This window comes from Pyrus communis, chromosome 15, assembly GCF_041283825.1.
Source record: "Pyrus communis isolate YQ-2024b chromosome 15, ASM4128382v1, whole genome shotgun sequence".
NCBI classification, from domain to species: Eukaryota; Viridiplantae; Streptophyta; class Magnoliopsida; order Rosales; family Rosaceae; genus Pyrus; species Pyrus communis.
This window is the reverse complement of record NC_142579.1, coordinates 7,842,548-7,860,758: the sequence shown is the minus strand read 5'-3', so window position 1 is coordinate 7,860,758 and position 18,211 is coordinate 7,842,548. Positions and strand designations below refer to the sequence as shown.

The 18,211-nt window shown below is 38.3% G+C and overlaps 1 protein-coding gene and 1 long non-coding RNA gene across 4 annotated transcripts; one reads left to right on the top strand and one right to left on the bottom strand.

The window, feature by feature from the left end:
* Nucleotides 1-5,305: 5,305 nt before the first annotated feature.
* LOC148690475 (uncharacterized) lies at nt 5,306-6,608 on the top strand. The gene is made up of 3 exons (XR_015956139.1): nt 5,306-5,378; nt 5,480-5,553; nt 6,479-6,608. It is a non-coding gene; the product is annotated as an uncharacterized LOC148690475 (long non-coding RNA).
* Nucleotides 6,609-11,744: 5,136 nt separating this feature from the next.
* LOC148690474 (uncharacterized) lies at nt 11,745-13,956 on the bottom strand. Of its 3 annotated transcripts, none has more exons than XM_088686803.1 (3): nt 13,849-13,956; nt 12,995-13,059; nt 11,745-12,740 (listed from the first exon to the last, which is right to left on the bottom strand). In XM_088686803.1, the coding sequence occupies exons 2-3, from the start codon at nt 13,020-13,022 to the stop codon at nt 11,848-11,850; spliced, it is 921 nt and encodes a 306-aa protein (XP_088542929.1). In that variant the 5' UTR covers nt 13,023-13,059; nt 13,849-13,956; the 3' UTR covers nt 11,745-11,847. The 3 variants fall into 3 exon arrangements, with proteins under 3 accessions (XP_088542929.1, XP_088542931.1, XP_088542930.1); XM_088686805.1 differs by having other exon boundaries at nt 11,745-12,736; XM_088686804.1 differs by having other exon boundaries at nt 12,995-13,048.
* Nucleotides 13,957-18,211: the final 4,255 nt, after the last annotated feature.

Sequence of the window (18,211 nt, the reverse complement as noted above, 5' to 3'; positions counted from 1 at the left end):
TGTCAGAACTACACCGCCTCGTAGCAAACCACGTAGTTAGAGGAATTTAGTCTCCCTGATTTAGCTGTTGGGGGAAACTATTATTTTGGTGATTCAGTATATTATCAAAAAGGGACATTTTAAGATGGGTTATGAGTTGAATTTGAATCACCTTATGAAATGATGAACCTAAGGGAGCAAAGCGATGGCTTAATCATTTGGAAAAGACGTTTTGGATTATGCAAGTCAAAGGAATCTTCCTTTTGACAGAAGGGTTGAGACGATTACCTGGTTTGAGTTATGAACTTGTATCCTGGTGGAAACAGGAGTATAATTCGTTGTCACCAAAGGAAACAACCGATTGAGAATTGTTTAAGGACTTGTTTAAAGAAAAGAATTATTTCCTTTGGCATCTTATGATGGTAGAAAGCAAGAGTTTGCAAATGTGAGACAAAGAAAGCTGACGATCAATGAGTATTATAGAAAGTTCTCAGACTTGCCTCGTCCCATTTGAATATTGCTACTATTTTGATTGAAGTGTTATATTGTTTTAAGCTGGGTGGCATAAGGCAGTGGTATTTTGGGTGACCATTATCCATTGTAATTCTTACCAGGAATATACAAGATGTTGTTGAGCCTTGAGGATTCTGAGAACATGTTCAGCGAGAGTAAAGAAGAATGATAAAAGAATGGGAATCAAAAGAGGACGATAAAGTTAATGATTCGTCATATCAAGAATATAGAAAGATTCGGAACTTCAAAAGAAGTGAAGCTAATTCTAGTTCTTTTGGCAAAGGTTTTAATGCCATTGACCAGAGGCGAAGTGATAGATGTATTGGTAATCCCAGATCTCAGAGACAAGGTGATTTTGGTAAAAGAAATGTACCTTTGTACTGTAGGTACAATAATGGACACCTTTGAGAATGTGGGCAAGAAAGCAGTGGACGCTTTACAAGTGGATAGATGGGACATAGAACTACAAATTATGTCCAAAGCCAACAGAAGCCCTAGCAGTCTTCTTTGCCACAACTGGCGCCGATCCAGCAAGTTCCTGGATCTATTAATTATGGTCAGTTAGGCCGTGGTGTACATGAAAGAAGTATTTACACTAATAGAGGTTGTGGGAGACAACAACAAGCCCAGGGATGTGTTAACCACACATCACTGCAAGATACTCAGAATTATTTGGATTTGATTAGGGGTACGATAATTATTCTTAATGACTTAGCTAGAGTCTATTTGGTAATAATGTAGAAATATTGCGTTATTATTGTTATTGCCTAGGAAGTAGTATTTAAACGCGGTTGAGACGTGTGTATGTATTTCCTAATGAGTGGCAAAATAGTAATATTACACCCTCGAGAGTTGTTGCTTACTTATCGAGACAACGATGATTTATCAGTATTGCGGGCTGCAGACCGTAATATTAATAACTTATTCGTGGATTCGTTAAGCAAGTAAACCGATAGGTCATCCTATGTTAGTATCGTACTTATTCAGAGTGCTCAGTATTAGTAGAGTATGTATTGTTGCTAGCTACTTTTGTTCCATTAGATTGTAGATCTCAATGTTATTCTAGAGCATATTATGTTATTTACAGTGATGAGTTGCAGACCACGCGAAGTGGTACTGAATGTGTGCAAGATATATTACGTATATGAGTATATACTTTATTTCCGGGAAACCAATTATTTTCCATCGGTCTGGATGACTAAAGATTACTTTTGTAAGTATGCAAAGTGGAGTGAGGCAGGCCGTTATTTATGCTGTGAGAGCAAAGAGATTATTATCAAAAGGCTGCCAAGGATATTTATATCATGTGGTGCTAAATGATGTCACTACTAGTAGTGTGGAAGAAGTGGGAGTAGTCAAACATTTACCTGACGTTTTCCCTGAGAATTTACCTGGATTGCCGCCAGTCAAGGATGTAGAGTTCACTATTGATTTGTCTTCAGGTACAAACCATATATTATAGAATGTTACCTTTTGAACTAAGAGAATTGGAAATTGGTTGATAAAGGTTTTTATTCAACCTAGTGCATTACGTTGGGAGAACCCCAGTTTATTGGTGAGAAAGAAAATGGACGTTAAGGCTGTGCTTTGATTATAAGCAGTTGAATCGAGTAACAATTGAAAACCGTTATTCGTAACCTCACATTGATGGTTGTTTGATCAGCTTCTAGGTGGTTGTATATTTTCTAAGTTTGATTTGAGGTCTGGATATTATTAGTTGAAGATTATCGGTGAGGATGCCCTTATGATAACTTTCAGGATTCGTTAAGATCATTTCAAGTTTGGTGATGCCATTCGGAGTGACGAATGCATCTACTACTTTATGAATTTGATGAATAAAGTATTCCAATGATATATATACCGATTTGTTGTTGTTGCTATTGAAAAGATGGATAAGACTAGAGCAAAGTATGCTAAACATCTTAAATTGGTATTGCAAAGATCGAGGGAACGTCGATTGCATGCTAAGTTTAGCAAATGCCAAGGTTGGATGAATCAAGTAGCATTTTTGAGATATGTTATATCAGCTTCAGGCATTCAAGTGAATTCTTAAAAGGTAGCAGAAATTGAGAATTTAGAACAACCACGAATCGTGATTGGGATTCGGAGTTATCCTAGCTTAACAAGCTATCATGGACGGTTCGTGAAAGATTTTTCAGTCATTGCTTTGTCATTGACGAGATTGTTGAGAAAAGAGGGTATGTATGAGTGGGAAGGAAATTGTGAGCAAAGGATTCAACAACTGAAGCATTTCCTCACTCATGCACGTATTTTAGTATTCCCAGAGAATAGTGGTAATCATAAATTTTAGTGATGTTTCTTGAATGGTATGGGATGCATGTTGATGCAAATGTTAGGGTGATTACATACGTTTCACGACGAAAGGAACCTCATGAAATAAATTACCCTACTGGTGATTTGGAAGTCATGATTACCATTCTTGCTGTGAAGTTATGAAAACATTATATGTGGTAAGAATGCAAGATTTTTACGAATCCAAAAAGTCTCCAATATCTATTACTTGGAAGGATTTTGATATAAGGCAGCGAAGGTGGATTGAATTGTTTAATGAACATGATTGTACGACCAAGGTGATCGTAAAATTGTTCTAGCTGATGCACTTGGTGAAAAGACGGTGGTAAAAGTTGATGTCTGGCACGCTTGCCAAGATTGTCTTCTTGTGGATTGGAAATCAATTGAAGTAAAGTTGAGAATGGAAGTTTGAGAAGAGTTGTAATTGCTAATTTTCAAGTTAAGTCTTTTTAGTAAGGTCATACTCAAGACTCAAATGGTTAACGAAGAAAATTAAGAATTAATCAAGGCAAAGAAAGAAGGGAAAAAAAAAAAAAAAAAAAAAAAAAAGATTGCTGAGTTCGAGAATAGGATGGTTATGATTGAACTTGAAGTGTTAGTTGATCAATGTACTAAGTTAGTACATTTACTCCAGTGTTGAGTAACAACCACAGTGCAACAGTACTTATATGTTTTATGGAGAAGAGATTTGGGTTACGGAACTGCTGAGTTTCTTAAGTATGTTGGTTGCACAGTTTCCAAAGTAACGCCATAAGGACCATGAAATGTGGCGATTTTTGTTGATTTGTGGAAGAAATACTTCTGGATAGAGAAGATTCGATCACGAAAGAGTTTTGGTAGGCCCTGAAACTATGGATGAGTCTTCTCAAAGTATTAAGGTGATTAAGTTTAACCTGAGAGTAGCCAGGAATGGCAAAAGTGATTAAGAGTTGAACATGTCACTAATCGAATGTTTAACGTAGATGATCTTATAATTTTGAAGTTTTCACTTTAGAAATGTATGATTCGACTGGGAAAGGAAAGCAAATTAAGTCCTAAGTACATCGGACCTTATGTGATCATCGAAGAGTAAGTGAAGTTGCTTGAATTACTTCCAGAGTTATTGTAAGAGCATGATGTGTTTCATGATTCAACATTTTTAGAAATTTCATCACGAAAAGAAATAGTGAGATTTGGAAAGGAGACAAAATAAGTCTTAAACACATCAGACCGTTTTTGACCACTAAAGGAATCGATGAAGTTGCATACAAGTGGTGATGTCTTCAGAATTGGCTAGGGTGCATAATGTATTATATTTCGATGCATTGTCACTAGGTGGCAGATTCGTCACATAGAGTTCCGGTGCAACTGTTGAGAATTAATCCGGATTAAACTGGTTGAGGAACCAAGGACGACTTTGGATTGGAAAAAGAATGTATTGAGAATTAAGACAGTGTAATTGGTAAAGAATTTGTGAAGAAAGCATTCAGTGGAAGAAATTACGTGGGAGAAGGAGAATCGGATGAGAGAGATTTATCCGAAGCTATTGTATGAGTTTAGATGATTAAGTTGGTTGTTGGAATTTCGGGGACGAAATTCTATAAGGAGGGAAGGTTGTCACAACCCGTCCCGGAATTTTAATTCCGAGGACGTGAAGTTATGAAAATGCCCTTAAACGGGACTAAGGGGCGTAAAATATGTTGTAACCTGATGATTTGGGGATTGGGTAGGATCCCACCTCCCTCAAATCTCTCCCTCATTCCCGTGCCTTGTCTCTCTCTCTCTCCTCCCTCACAAATCTCTCATTCTCTGAGAGTTCTCTCTCTCTCCTTCGAACTCACACATACCACCCACAAACCACCCCAAAACTATACCAACGAAGGATCTAAGACCACCATCGTACTCCTGAAGACCACACGAACACGATGGTACCAATTTCAGGTGAGTTTCACTTCGGAAAACCTGGATTTCAATTTCACTGTGCGTGTGCACTGTTCATGCACACGTAAAACTTGATGTTTTCTGGGATTTTGAAGCTTGTAGGAAGCTTGGTGAGGTCCTAAGGAAGCTCGGAGTGCTTCATTTGAAGGATTTGGACGTCGGGATCACGAACTGTAAGTCCGGCCGAATTTTCGTATTTTTGGAAAAGTTTGATTCCGTTGTTTTTAGGCCCTAAAACTAGTCCAACGTGGTAGATTATGATTAGGGCTTCATTTTGGTATAGATTACGTGAAAAATGGACATAGGAACACGGAGAACGACAAGTTCAAAGTTGGCCGGAGCTTTCGGGGCTTTTTCCGGCGAAACCACGGCGAGTTAGGGGTCAAGGCAGGTATGGATGTGTTCGTCTCGTCAATACCTTCATTTTGATATATAGTACGTCGAAAATGGTTAAGAAATGAAGAAGTTATGACACTTTGAAATTTACCCAGAAATTCCGGCAAAACACCATCTCCGGCGAAACCAGTCCGGCGACGCGAGGAAGAAGACGCGCGCGTGGGCAGCGCGTGAACAGGGCGCATGGGGGCGCGTGAGAGCTCCAAATTGAGTTCTGAAAATTGTCACGCGTTCGTGACGTCGTGTAGATCACCGTGGTATATTCATACACCCAAATTGAGCAACGTATGAGAAAGTTATGGACGAATGTTTGGTGTATGTGCGTTAAATAACGTCAATTTGGTTACTTTTTGTATAGGTGAAAATTATACAGAAGAAGAATGTAACCAATCTAGGGGAGGCTCAGGGACCTATGAGACGTCGATGTGATCAGTGAGTGGGCAGTTATTTTTCAGTATATATATATATATATACGTATGCTTGACGTATTTCCCAGAAACGTATTTTAAAAGAAATACGAATTAATTATCCTGTCATATATGCATCATATTTTAATATGTGCATTACCATAATTATGCATACTGTTGCATGGTGCTGAGGAGGCCCAGGTAAGCTACGATTGAAATACTATCATCACATGCATTAGTAGTGGCATACATTTATATATGTGTATTGGTGCTGTGGACGCACAGGTAAGTGCCAGGTAAGTGGTATTCATGTTGTTATGCAGTAGTAGGTTGAGAGGATTAGAGAACTCATAATCTGCACCCCCGGTGTTAGTGCTCCCGTCCAGGGCCAGGGCACAGCCTTCACGTGTATGTTCACCAGCACCGCATGCTCGTCTTGGATCCAAGTTAGGTGCAAGCCTGTCGTGGAGACCACATTAGGTGGTTCCGACTTGTAGGTGACCCGCGATTTATCGCACAGCTTCACGTGATCGTAGCACTAGAGCATACATATATATTACACCCAGCTTGTCGTGCAGACCACGTTAGGTGGTTCCGACTCGTGTGCAGATTCAGTGATTGAGTTGAGCGTGGAGCTCTAAGTGCAGCGGTACATGTCACGTTAGGTGACTCCCGGCTGCCAGATTATATATTGTGATGTGATTACGCTTGAGCATTTACATTTATTATGAGATTCTATTGTGGCATATTCTCAAGCATGAATGGCATATTGTGAGCATGAATGGCATATCATGGAACATGATTGACATATCTATACATACGTATATATGTTTATTTTCTGGGAAATTATACTTGTTTTACGGCGAGGGGTTACAAAGTTTTGAGAAGTGTTTGGAATTGGAAAAGAATTGTTTTACTGACCCACTCAACTTTGTTTTGCGCCCCTCCAGGTTCAAGAATTGCAAAGGTGTGGTGACTACGAGGAAATTCAACGGAGTTCTGACAGAATGGACCAAATAAGGACTCACCTTCGGGTGTTGCATTTTAGAAGTAGTATATTTTAAAGCTTCCGAACTGTGCAAATGGTTACGTCACTCTCACGTGACGGCCAGCATACCCTCCTTCGGGACGGGGTGTGTCAATATATATATATATATATATATATATTTGTTGCCAACTAAGTTCTATATGTTTTAATGAGTTAAATAGCCCTCTTCAACTCCATATTTGGTAGTGCCGTCAAATAATCACAATCTTTAAAAATGCACATATTTAACAACATCTATTTTTGTGTAAAACCTTTCAACTCCTCATGCGAATCTAGCCTTGAAAACTGATGCTCATGTTCATTTCCTTGATGGTCCAACTTAAAAATGATCTAAATTGAAAAAAATTACAAAATATCCTACTTAGGGGTGGTTCGGTTTGGTACGGTTTTGAGTGAAACCGAAACGAAAACCGTAATTTTTTGTGGTCTGTTCGATTTGGTTTTGAAGTTAAAATTGAAATGGACGCAAACAATTTGGTTTTGGTTCGGTTTCATTGCTTGTGAGCTAATATGTTACCACTCAATCCAACATACACTATTCTAGCTAACATTCAACATGACATTGATCATACAATATTAAATTCAACCTAAAAATTAAAATGCCTTATGGCATTACTTTAGTACAACCAAATTGAAAAGTTAAGTTTACTGTATTAAAACTAAAGTACAATGCCAAAATATCTTATGACATTAGTGCAGTTCCCCCTAAAAAAATACGCCAACACCCAGCCCATTTAATCCACTCAGTGAACAGTGATAGACCTCAATGAACAATAATAGGCTAAATGCATCTCTACCCCTAAAAAATGCGCTGGCACAAACGATCTCTACCCCTACAAAATGCGCTGGCACCCAGCCCATTTAAAATATTATTAATTTTTTTTATAAAATAATAAATAAATAAATAAATAGTTTTTATTTCGGATTTAATTTTTAACCAATCTCGTCACGCCATATGTCATTATCATAATAAAATTACATAAACTCATCAAATAAACTTAAAAAAAACACACTAAAATAAAATTACATAAACTCATCAAATAAACTTAAAAAAACATACTAAATAAACTAAGAACTTTGTTGTTCCACCACAAGCTCCTTTTAACTATCTTGACCTTGTTGCAATACCCATTGGTGCTCAATCAAGTCACTTTGACGGGTACAGTGCCAGTAAGGCTCTTGCAATGAAGTGTACCACTTAGCGATCATTGTAACATCCATCCCGTTCCAATGGCTTGTGTTGCACGAGATCTTCGGTGGCGTCATGAGCACAATAGATACGTGTTCTTGAGTTGTTCATTGTGTCCGACTCGTATTCGTCGATGACATCATAATCATACTCATCTTCCACAATCATGTTGTGGAGAATGATACACATCATCATGATGGATCGAAGTGCCTCAACATCAAACATTCTGGCAGCTGACCGGATAATCGCCTAACGAGCTTGTAGCATACGAAAACAACATTCCACATCCTTCCTACACCCCTCTTAACATTTTGCAAAGTGTTTTTCTTTTTCATTTTGTGGATGTGGGATTGTTTTGACAAATGTTATCCACCTTAGGTAAATGTCGTCTGCACGGTAGTACGACATTTCATATGTATGACCATTCACTGAATATGTGACTCTGGGTGCTTTTCCTTGCAGCACTTCATTGAAGACTGGAGATTGGGCAAGGACATTTAGGTTATTCTGAGCTATTGGAACACCAAAAAATGCATGCCAAATCCATGTATCAAATGAAGCCACTGTTTCCAAAATTATACTTTTGGCTCCTTTTATGTTGCCATACGCTTATTGCCACCCATTTGGACAGTTTTTCCAGGTCCAGTGCATGCAGTCGAGGCTTCCAATCATGCCAAGGAAGCCTCACATCTCACCCTTCCTCAGAAGCCTTCACATGTCCATTGGCGTGGGTTTCTGGAAGTACTCATTGGTGTAGAGGGCTTTAATTGCAAAGCAAAACCGCATCAGGGACTCTAGAATCGTTGTTTTTCCCATCCTAGTGATCTCGTCCACTTGATCTGCAGATGCTCCATATGCAAGCATCCGCAAGGCAGCCGTAATTTTTTGCTCAGGAAGAAGACCTAGAACATGAAAAACATAATCTTTTCGCACAAAGTATGGATCAAGGTTGCAAGCAACACTCATGATTTTTTCAAACAAACTTCGTTGCATTCTAAAACGACATCTAAAAACATGATCAGGGAATACGCTGTTGGGAATAAAATAATCTTCCAAGAGATCTTTACCTCGTCTTTCCTTTTTTCTATTGAAGTTTGCGGCACGTCTGGGTTTAGCTATCTGACCCACAGCTTCCATGACACGGCGGGAATGTGAGGCCATCTGCCTTCTATGGTCATCATCCTCATCCTCCTCCATTGCAAAAGCCTCATCTCCACCTCCACCTTCCTCGAGATTGACCAATTCTTCCTGTTGTGCCAACTGTCTTTTCTGTTGCTCCTCAAACTGTTTATACACTCTCCTTGAAGAAAACATTGTAAGAACTCAAGATTTGAAAATGATGAAGATGGGTGTAGGGATGTAGGTTTTATATGGACAAAAAAAAAAAAAAAAAAAAAGGATGAGGTTCTTGGTATTTTTTTCACACAAAAAGTATATGAAAGCTTTGGTAGAAAGTGTAGAAAATATTAAACTGTGGCGTAAGGTAGAAGATGAGGGTTAGGTATTTATAGGAAAAAAATTAAATAATTTTTTTTAAAATTTTTTTGTATTTTTTAACAATTTTCATATTTTTAATTAATTTTTTATAAATTTTAATGTAGTTAATTAATCTGGACCGTTGGATTTGAAAAATATTCAAATCCAACAGCCTATAAGTTGAAACATGGCCAATGGTCATAATTCTGACCGTTGTGCCTTTTTTTTTTTTTTAATTTTTGGGGGAAAAATGTGGATCTTTGATCTGTGATCGGACAGTCCAGATCAAAATTCAAAGAAAGAAAGAGAGAGATTATGGGCCTATGCTATGATGTGGTTGAGTCCATAGTAAATGTATGGACTCAATCAAATAACTAATTAGAACTTAACACCTACTAACCTAATAAAGTTATGAGGTTTAGTTTCAGTTCAATTTCAAATGGCTAGAACCGAAACCAAACTGTTTTTTCTTCATTCGGTTCGGTTTGAAACTACAAAACCAAACTATTCAGTGTAGTTCAATTTGAATCATGTTTTGGTTTTTGGTTTAAGTGCCCACCCCTAATCCTACATAGTCATAATTGTAAAGAAAACGAAAGAGTTTGCTATACAAATAGCTTACCTTAGGCACTGGTGGATCTATTAAGGGCCACGCGGGGGGCAGGAGAAGGGTGGGGTGGGGGGGTGGGGGGGGTGGTTGAGGGGTGTTAGCTAGCCTTTCGAATTCCAGTGAATCTCCATGGATTACTATAGTGCTGCCCCTTTGAAGCTTGGAGTTGTCCTCTATACATGCGCTCGAACTACTTGATAAAATGCCTTAAAGAGCAGTTGTCGTTCTCATTATTATTTTGTAAATACCAACTTGGGCATTATATTCTTGATATGCTTTCAAGTAGTGAATTTTCTCCATTGAAAGAAACATGTAGTCTTGCAACAAAAAAAAAAAAAAAATTAAAAATGGTGGAGACAGGGAAGAATAGAGTATATACAATCATGTGTATTTACTAATTACAGTGGCTTTAATTCTACTAGTTGCTATTGTTTCAGTAGAGAGTCTTTTTTACTATGAAGACAAGTCCATTCCATAACCAAAATGAAAATCAACGGTTGAGTGAGCATGGTGGTTTATATTGAGAAGAATGTTTTTTTTTCCATTAATAATGAAGCTATGATGTAGCGTTTTTAAAATATGAAAATGCGTTGTGAACAATTGTAACTTGTATTGTTGTTTGTTTTATAAATAATATATGATGGAACTATGATTTAATTATTAAAATTATTATATATCTAAAACATGTTTGTAAACTTTTACATGTGACCCTTCGAAAAACTTTTTCTGGATCCATCACTAACCTTAGGACATCCAAAACGTATAAGATCAGAGCTCTCAAGTGATCACTGCTGCTACTTTCTTGCTGACAGTCAAGAAGGCCAGTTAAGCATCTGCCTCATATGAGCATAAACATCCATTTATAACAGGTTGTGCATGAGATGAACTCAATTCCGATAAATGAGTGTTTATGCACTATTTGTTACAAATGAGTGTTGCACAAGAGTTCAGAGTCTGTATGTTCCATAAATGGGTGTTTATGCATAAGAAGAACTCAATCTCTTCTAAAACCATCTTCATACAAGAAAGTTTATGTAATACCGGTCTCCCTTGGATGCATAAAAACCTAATATTGGGCAATCATCAAGTTAGAAACAAATATAGAATGATTATAGGTGCACAAAAGCATAAAATAAATAAAGGATGATTTTTAATGGAATCAAATGATTGTGGTCGTTCTCTTGCTTTGTAGAGGTGAGCCTTCGTAGTTGTGGTCGAGAAGCGCCTTTTGTCGTGGTTATGAGTTTTTATTTTTTATTATTTTATTATTATTATTATTATTATTTTTGGCATGTACACCTCTTGGTGCCTTATTGTAGTTCTCCAACTTGGAATGTTATTGTGAGTGTTATCATGAGTGTTATCGTGAGTGTTATCTTTCTTGTTGGTTGAACTTGGATCCCCTGTGAGTATTATCTCTCTCCTCCAATATCCCTTGTGCTACCTAAATTATTTTTTTCCTCAGATATAAATTAGTACAACTAAAGACAGATGACACTGGTTGTTTTGGTTCCATGAAGTTATCAAGCTTACAAAAGAATAATATGTGCGTTTTCATGTTAATGCAGAGAGTGGGTGGGGTATCGGGTTGGAATATGAAGGTTCGGGGTTCAATTCCCTCATGTAACAAAAATTATGGCTGGATTGATAGAAGTAGGCGTAACCACTTTAGCTAGAATAATTGTACAATATTCTTTATGCACTTAAGTTTAAATTTCCTTCTCTCAAGTTTAAATTAATTTAAGATAAAATATCGCATGCAAAAACAATCATGACATGAAAGTTGATATATATTGATAAAGAAAACCAAAAGTTTGATAGAGTGAAAAATACAATTTTACTTTTTGGTAAAAGCTTTCTACAAAGTAGAAGTTTTCCAGTACTTATATATCTTCACTAATGTGAACTGTGCTTCCTGACCCTGCGACTAATTTAATACTACTAACTCCAGGCACCCTATATGACATATGATGAAAATTAGAGATCAAAGCTTACATTACATGACAGTAGTCATTGGACGAAGAGGAGCAGAAGCAGGGTGATCCAAGTAAATCTGCTGGTGTTCATGGATATTAATTTGAGCATCGCAAAAGGAAGTTGATCGACGCATCGAATTATAACCCATTACAATATCCATTGCTTTCTTTTGTACATGATCATGATAATGAGTCTCGTCCACGTAGCTGTGATCACATTCATCCTCAGAATCACTTTCTTTAAAGTACTTTTTGATTTCGGTTTGCTCTCCATGATCTTCTCCATCAACAAATAGGTCTTCCTTTTCCATGTCTTCTTCTTCATCAATAGTTTCCTGATGTTCACAACATATTATGGCATTGTTGTCTAAAGGTACAAGGTTTAAGATCAGACGGCCATTTTCGCGGAGAGCTTCAAAGTACTCGTGATGCTTCACTCTCTCTCCCTTAAGAACAAGCCTTCCATCAGAGTGGTTATAATGCTTGGTCAGAACCCAAGGCATGCGACCGTGCAAATTCCCAGTCTGTGCAAGTAACGGTATCGGTGGTGGATATTCCCTTTTGATCATTATCCTTTCACTCTTTTTGGTAGTAGTTTTCCCCTTATCTTGATTATTCAAAAGCCCTAATTTCTCTTGTTCCTCATTCGACATGATTGGGGCGCCGCTCTCCGTCCCAATCAGGTCGTCCACTGCAGATGACGACCAAGACGAGGAACTATCCATCAACACAGAAGAAGAAAGCGACGACGTCCTTGATGTAGATGGTGAGTGTAGTGAAAGCTTGTGGTTGTGAATGACGTGGGGATCAGCGTTTGTAGTTGCTTCTGGAAAAATTAGGGTTTTAAGGCCTAGATGGAGATGTCGGTGGGTCGGGAATTCCTTTTCGATGTGCATGGGGAATGGCAACCTAGCTGCCCACAAAACAAAACCAAAAAACGAGGAAATTATTAGCACTACAAAATAGCTTGCAGTCACGGTGGTTAGTTTTATCTGGTCAAAATTGGACTGCTGTGTAGGGTAGAAATTAACTTTACCGACTCAATGATTAACTGCAAAGTAATTAAACAAGGAGATATAAGAATAATGTGGTTATAATAGCAAATCCGACCCTCTAATAATTGGATAAGAACAAGCTTTTATCGTCAGTAGAATAATTTGCTCATACCTCTTGATCTTACTTGGTCTGCTTTCATCTCTATCTGCTCGGATTTTTCTCTTCCTGCTAATTATCTTAAGAAGATTAAGAAAAATAACCTAGAATAAATATGTAAACTAGGAAATACCTATATTAAGAAAAGCAACAAATAATATAGGAAAAAAAAACCGAAGTCTATAGAGGAACCCAAATCATATCGTCTTGCGTGCATTATGGAAGTGTATAAATAATTGAGTAAATATGAATATTCCCATACCAAAAACATGTCATTTACTATCCACGTGCTAACAATATAGTATCAATCAAAATTTCAATCATTTCTATATAAAGTGTACTTCATAAATTAAGCAATAATTTAGGAAACTTAAGTGGAAAAGTAAATAAAAAACAAAACAAATGGGGAACTGATGACTACCTGATCCTTATCATGAACGAAAAACATGAACAGATTATTCTATTAGGAAAATTTTCTCAAGAGTCTCCAATTTGGCTTCAAAATTGAAAAATAGAAAAAACTGTTCAAAACTAAAACAACTTCTTTGATTTAAATTAAACTCCAAATTTTCAGGAAAACTGAAGGGTTTAAACAGAATTCACCAAGCTACATTACTTTCAATCTCCTTCTTGAAGTTGAACTTTTTTATCTAGCCTAGAAAAACCAAAAAGAATTGGTATGAACATTTAAAAGCTTGCAAAAATCACAAAGAAAATAACATTCTTCTTTTTTTTTTTTTTTTTGATCGAAAAGAAAATGGCATTTAGATTAGTGAAGGCTAACAGGCTAATCAACTTCAAATTAATTCAATTAAACTACGTGGTTTAACAGATATCTGAGAATTAAGAAAGGAAAAATATTGACTTACTTTATCAATGGCTCGCTTTGCATTATATTAATTTGGTACATTTTCCCTTCCACAGGGAATAAACATCATCAGTCGACAAAGATAAACAAAGAGAGGTGAGAACCCAAGTTTCCAGACAACCATATATTTCTCGAGTGTTGCTACCCCTTTTATAGGAAAATGCTTTGGCACACATATTTCCAAGGGTACAAACGTCATTTCAAGTCCGCCAAGAAACGGCTGCTGTCATTGCGGGCTCGGCGGAGGGTATGGTTCGTCTGGGACTGGCAAGGGTCTTTGATTGCTGTAACCGGCATCAAAGCTGGCATGCTTGTATCTTGGTCCACCGTCGTTTAAAATGTGATTGGTGGTTGTTTTGGTCCACCGTCGTTTAAAATGTGATTGGTGGTTGTTTTGGTCCGCCGTCGTTTTAAATGCTTCCATGTTTGATGCAAGATTTGTTCCTTCTTACTAGACACGTACATAGGACCTTGTTTGGTCCATGGTCATGTCTAGGGGTGCAACTCAGGTGGGTTGGATGGGTTGGAAGGTCAACCTAATCCTAACTCAACTTTTACAATTCGGGCTCGGGTTCGGGTTGCCCAACTTTTTCAAAATTAAAATTCAATTCCACAAATTGTATCCGTTATAAAGTTAAACCAAATATGAATGTTTCAACCATGCAAAGTTTGAATTAAACTACAAGAAATACCAAAGCTAGTACCAAAAGAAAAGAAAGAGAGGAACACTTCATTGTCCAAAGCTAGAATCAAGTCCCTGTAGAGCATGAGACCCCAGTGCCAAAAGCTTCAACAATATCAGCTACACCTATAAATGGAATTGTACAAAGTTTTATTTCATTATAAAAATTCTGGAAAAAAAAAATTTTGGTGTAGCACTGCAAAGTAAGAAACAATGTAAAACTTACTTAAAGTTACCACCTATCTTCAAATCCAAAACTGCAAGAGGAAAAAAAAATTGTTTACTGAAGTGAATAGTCCAGAATCGTGGCAGATTTTCTTGCACCCCCTACAAGCTTACTACACCACTATAAAAATCCCTCATTGTGCGTTCACCGGAAATATCAACGCTACAATTCCATACAGGATATCACCAATAAAATTTGAACTATAAATAACTAGCAAGGAACATTGACAAAGAGAAAAGGCATCATGAATATAGTACTCACACGTCAAGAAAAAGTCCAACATCATTGAGGCATTTCAATGAACAGGTTCGGGTTGATTCGGCTGGACAAATGGTCAACCCAACCTAACCCAATCAATAAACGGGTTGAAATTGGGTTGGGTTTGGGCGGGTTCAGGTTAGCCCAACCAAAGTTGCACCTCTAGTCATGTCTCTCGTGTGCATTTAATTGAGTACGTTTGACATGCAAAAGTAGACAAGTATGTATTAATGTATCTATGTTACTTTGGAGAAATTTTTAGTTGTGACAGGAATATGCATGGTACACCACGTGTTTTTATGCAAGTGGTGGAAAATTCTAATTTTTAAGTTATTAACCTTTTAACACACATAACCCACCATTTATATAGGGACACGTGGTGTACCACCTCATGTGACGGTCACACTGAAAAATCTCTCGTTACGTTGTTACTCTCAAAAAAGAAAAGAAAACTATATATATATATATATATATATATATATCTTGTTCAAATGATGTAATGGTTATTTTCTTTGTTTTGATAAAATGGTTTAGTGGTATGGGACTAATTAATTTTGGGTAATTTTAGAAGAATAATTGTGGAGCCAAAAATAATCAAGAAAATTATGGAGGCGACACATCGACTTTTGGGTATAAAAAGACAAAATTACCCTCGAGGCATTTTGGGATTCCCACGTGCATGCAACGGACAATAACAGCTCAATCAAGGAAGAGTCAAAGGTGATCAAAATGGTATTTATTCAAAACCCTCTCATCACTCCTCCAAATGGAGATTTGCATAGACTATACCGACTTCAACAAAGCATGCCTGAAATATCCTTATCCAGTTCCTCGAATCGATATACTCATAGATTCAGCTTCTGGGAACTAGCTGCTCAGTTTCTTAGACCCATACTCTGGCTACAACCCAATAGCCATGCACAAACCCGGCAAGGAGAAAACCACATTCGTGATCGAACGAGGCACTTACTGTTACAAGGTCATGCATTTTGGCCTCAAGAACGCGGGAGCCACTTACCAACGATTGGTAAACATGATGTTCAAGAAGCAAATTGGAGTAACCATGGAGGTCTATGTCGACGACATCATGGTGAAGGGCAAGCAGCGATCAGACCAGTTCAACAACTTGGTGGAAACTTTCGACATCTTTAGAAAGTACAAGATGAAGCTCAATCCCGCCAAATGCACATTTGGAGTATCTTCAGGCAGATTCTTAGGGTACCTAGTAACCCAACGAGGAATCGAAGCACATCCTAAGAAAATCCGAGCAATCCTAGAAATGAAATCTCCAACTACCTTCAGAAGATCTAAAGCTTAACCGGACGAGCAGCCGCACTCAACCACTTCTCTCGTAGTCCACCGATCAATGCAAGCCTTTTTTCAAAGCTATCAAGAGGGCACAATGAGACAAATAGGATGATGAATGTGAAAAAGCTTTCCAAGACCTGAAGAAGTATCTCACGTCACCTCCCTTACTATCCAAGCCAGAAGCAGCGGAAGACTTATACATCTACTTGGTGGTCTCAGAAGTAGCGGTGAGCTCTGCCTTCATACGAGAAAAGTTGGGGTTCCAACTGTCGATATTTTACACTTCTAAAGCTCTTCTCAATTCAGAAACTAGATATCCGAAGATTGAGAAATTAATTTGGCGCTAGTTGTTGCGACTCGGAAGCTTAGACCATATTTTCAAGCTTATGCAATCATTGTCATGACTTAATATCCTCTACAATCAATCCTACATGGTCCAGATGCTTCTGAACGAGTAATGAAACAGGTGTTGGAACTTGGCCAGTACGACTTAGTTTTTTGACCCCACATGGCGAAAAAGGCTCAAGCCTTGGCGAACTTCCTAGCAGAATTCACGCCTAGCCTAGACGACGTAACAAAGCGGCCCAACGACGCCCCCGAGGCAACCGAGCATGCCCTAGCCACACCTGCTTCACCAGATGGAGACTTATGGCATTTGCATGTTGACGGCGCATCCAACTACAAGGGCTCAGGAGCAGGTGTGGTCCTTGTCACCCCAGACGGTTCGATGCTCGAGCAGGCAATCACTCTAGGCTTCAAAGCATCAAACAACAAAGTAGAGTACGAGGCCCTACTAGCAGGCCTTCGAATAGCAAAAGACTTGGCGGTGAAAAAGCTTACAATTCATTCTGATTCCCAGCTAATCACCAACCAGACTACTGGGGAGTACATGGCAAAACATCCGAAGATGGCATAATATCTAGACAAGGTACGAAAGCAACTTAAGGCGTTTCGGACTTACACCTTCACTCAAGTTTCGCCGACAGACAATGCCTATGCGACCGCGTTAACCGGCCTAGGCTCCGCCTTCGACCACCAACTTAAATGCTCTATTCTGGTGGAGTATCTAGATAAGCCATGCATAGAGGCGAAGCCAGCAGTCAAGGTGTCATAGGTTATTACAACTCCAAAATGGCCAGAGGAACTTCCCGGATGTTTATGGGCGTATTGCACAACCAAATAACAAACAACCGGTGAGACTCCTTTCTCTTTGGCATTTGGTTCAGAAGTAATCATTCCTCCCAATGTCATCGTGCCAAGTATTAGCACTCTACTGCCAAGCATCAAGCAGAATAGAAGGGAAATGGCTACAAATCTAAATCTAACAAAGGAGGAACACGAGAAAGTCATCACCCACATCGTAGCCTACCAGCAGCAGCTCATCTCCAGTAACAACAAAAGGGCCAAGATCTGGCAATTCTAACCCAGAGATCTAGTCCTAAGAAAAACCTTCATCATTACTCTTAGAGAAGCCTCCAAAAAGATTGATCCTATATGGAAAGGTCCATTACACGATCAGTAGAGTAGGCGGCAAGGGTAGTTACACCCTCACCACCATGAACGACAAAGAGATCGAAAAGCAATGGAACGCCTACAATATGAGAAAGTACCATGTGTGGTACATCAAAGCCTAAAGACTCAAGTAGCTCAACTAGCACCACCTTGCAAGCCGATGACTATCCGGTTGTTATGCAGTTTTTACCTTACAATTAAGTTTTTGTTCGTTTCACTCGTTTTTCAATGAGGAATTCAAAAGTAATTTACAACTTGGCTCAGCTGCATGCTTACAATAACTGATCACTTATGCACTTCAAAAGAATACTGCAACCTTCTTAGGGACTTATCGCAAGAATTACACCCCCTAAGGGATTAACCATGTTCTCCAGTACG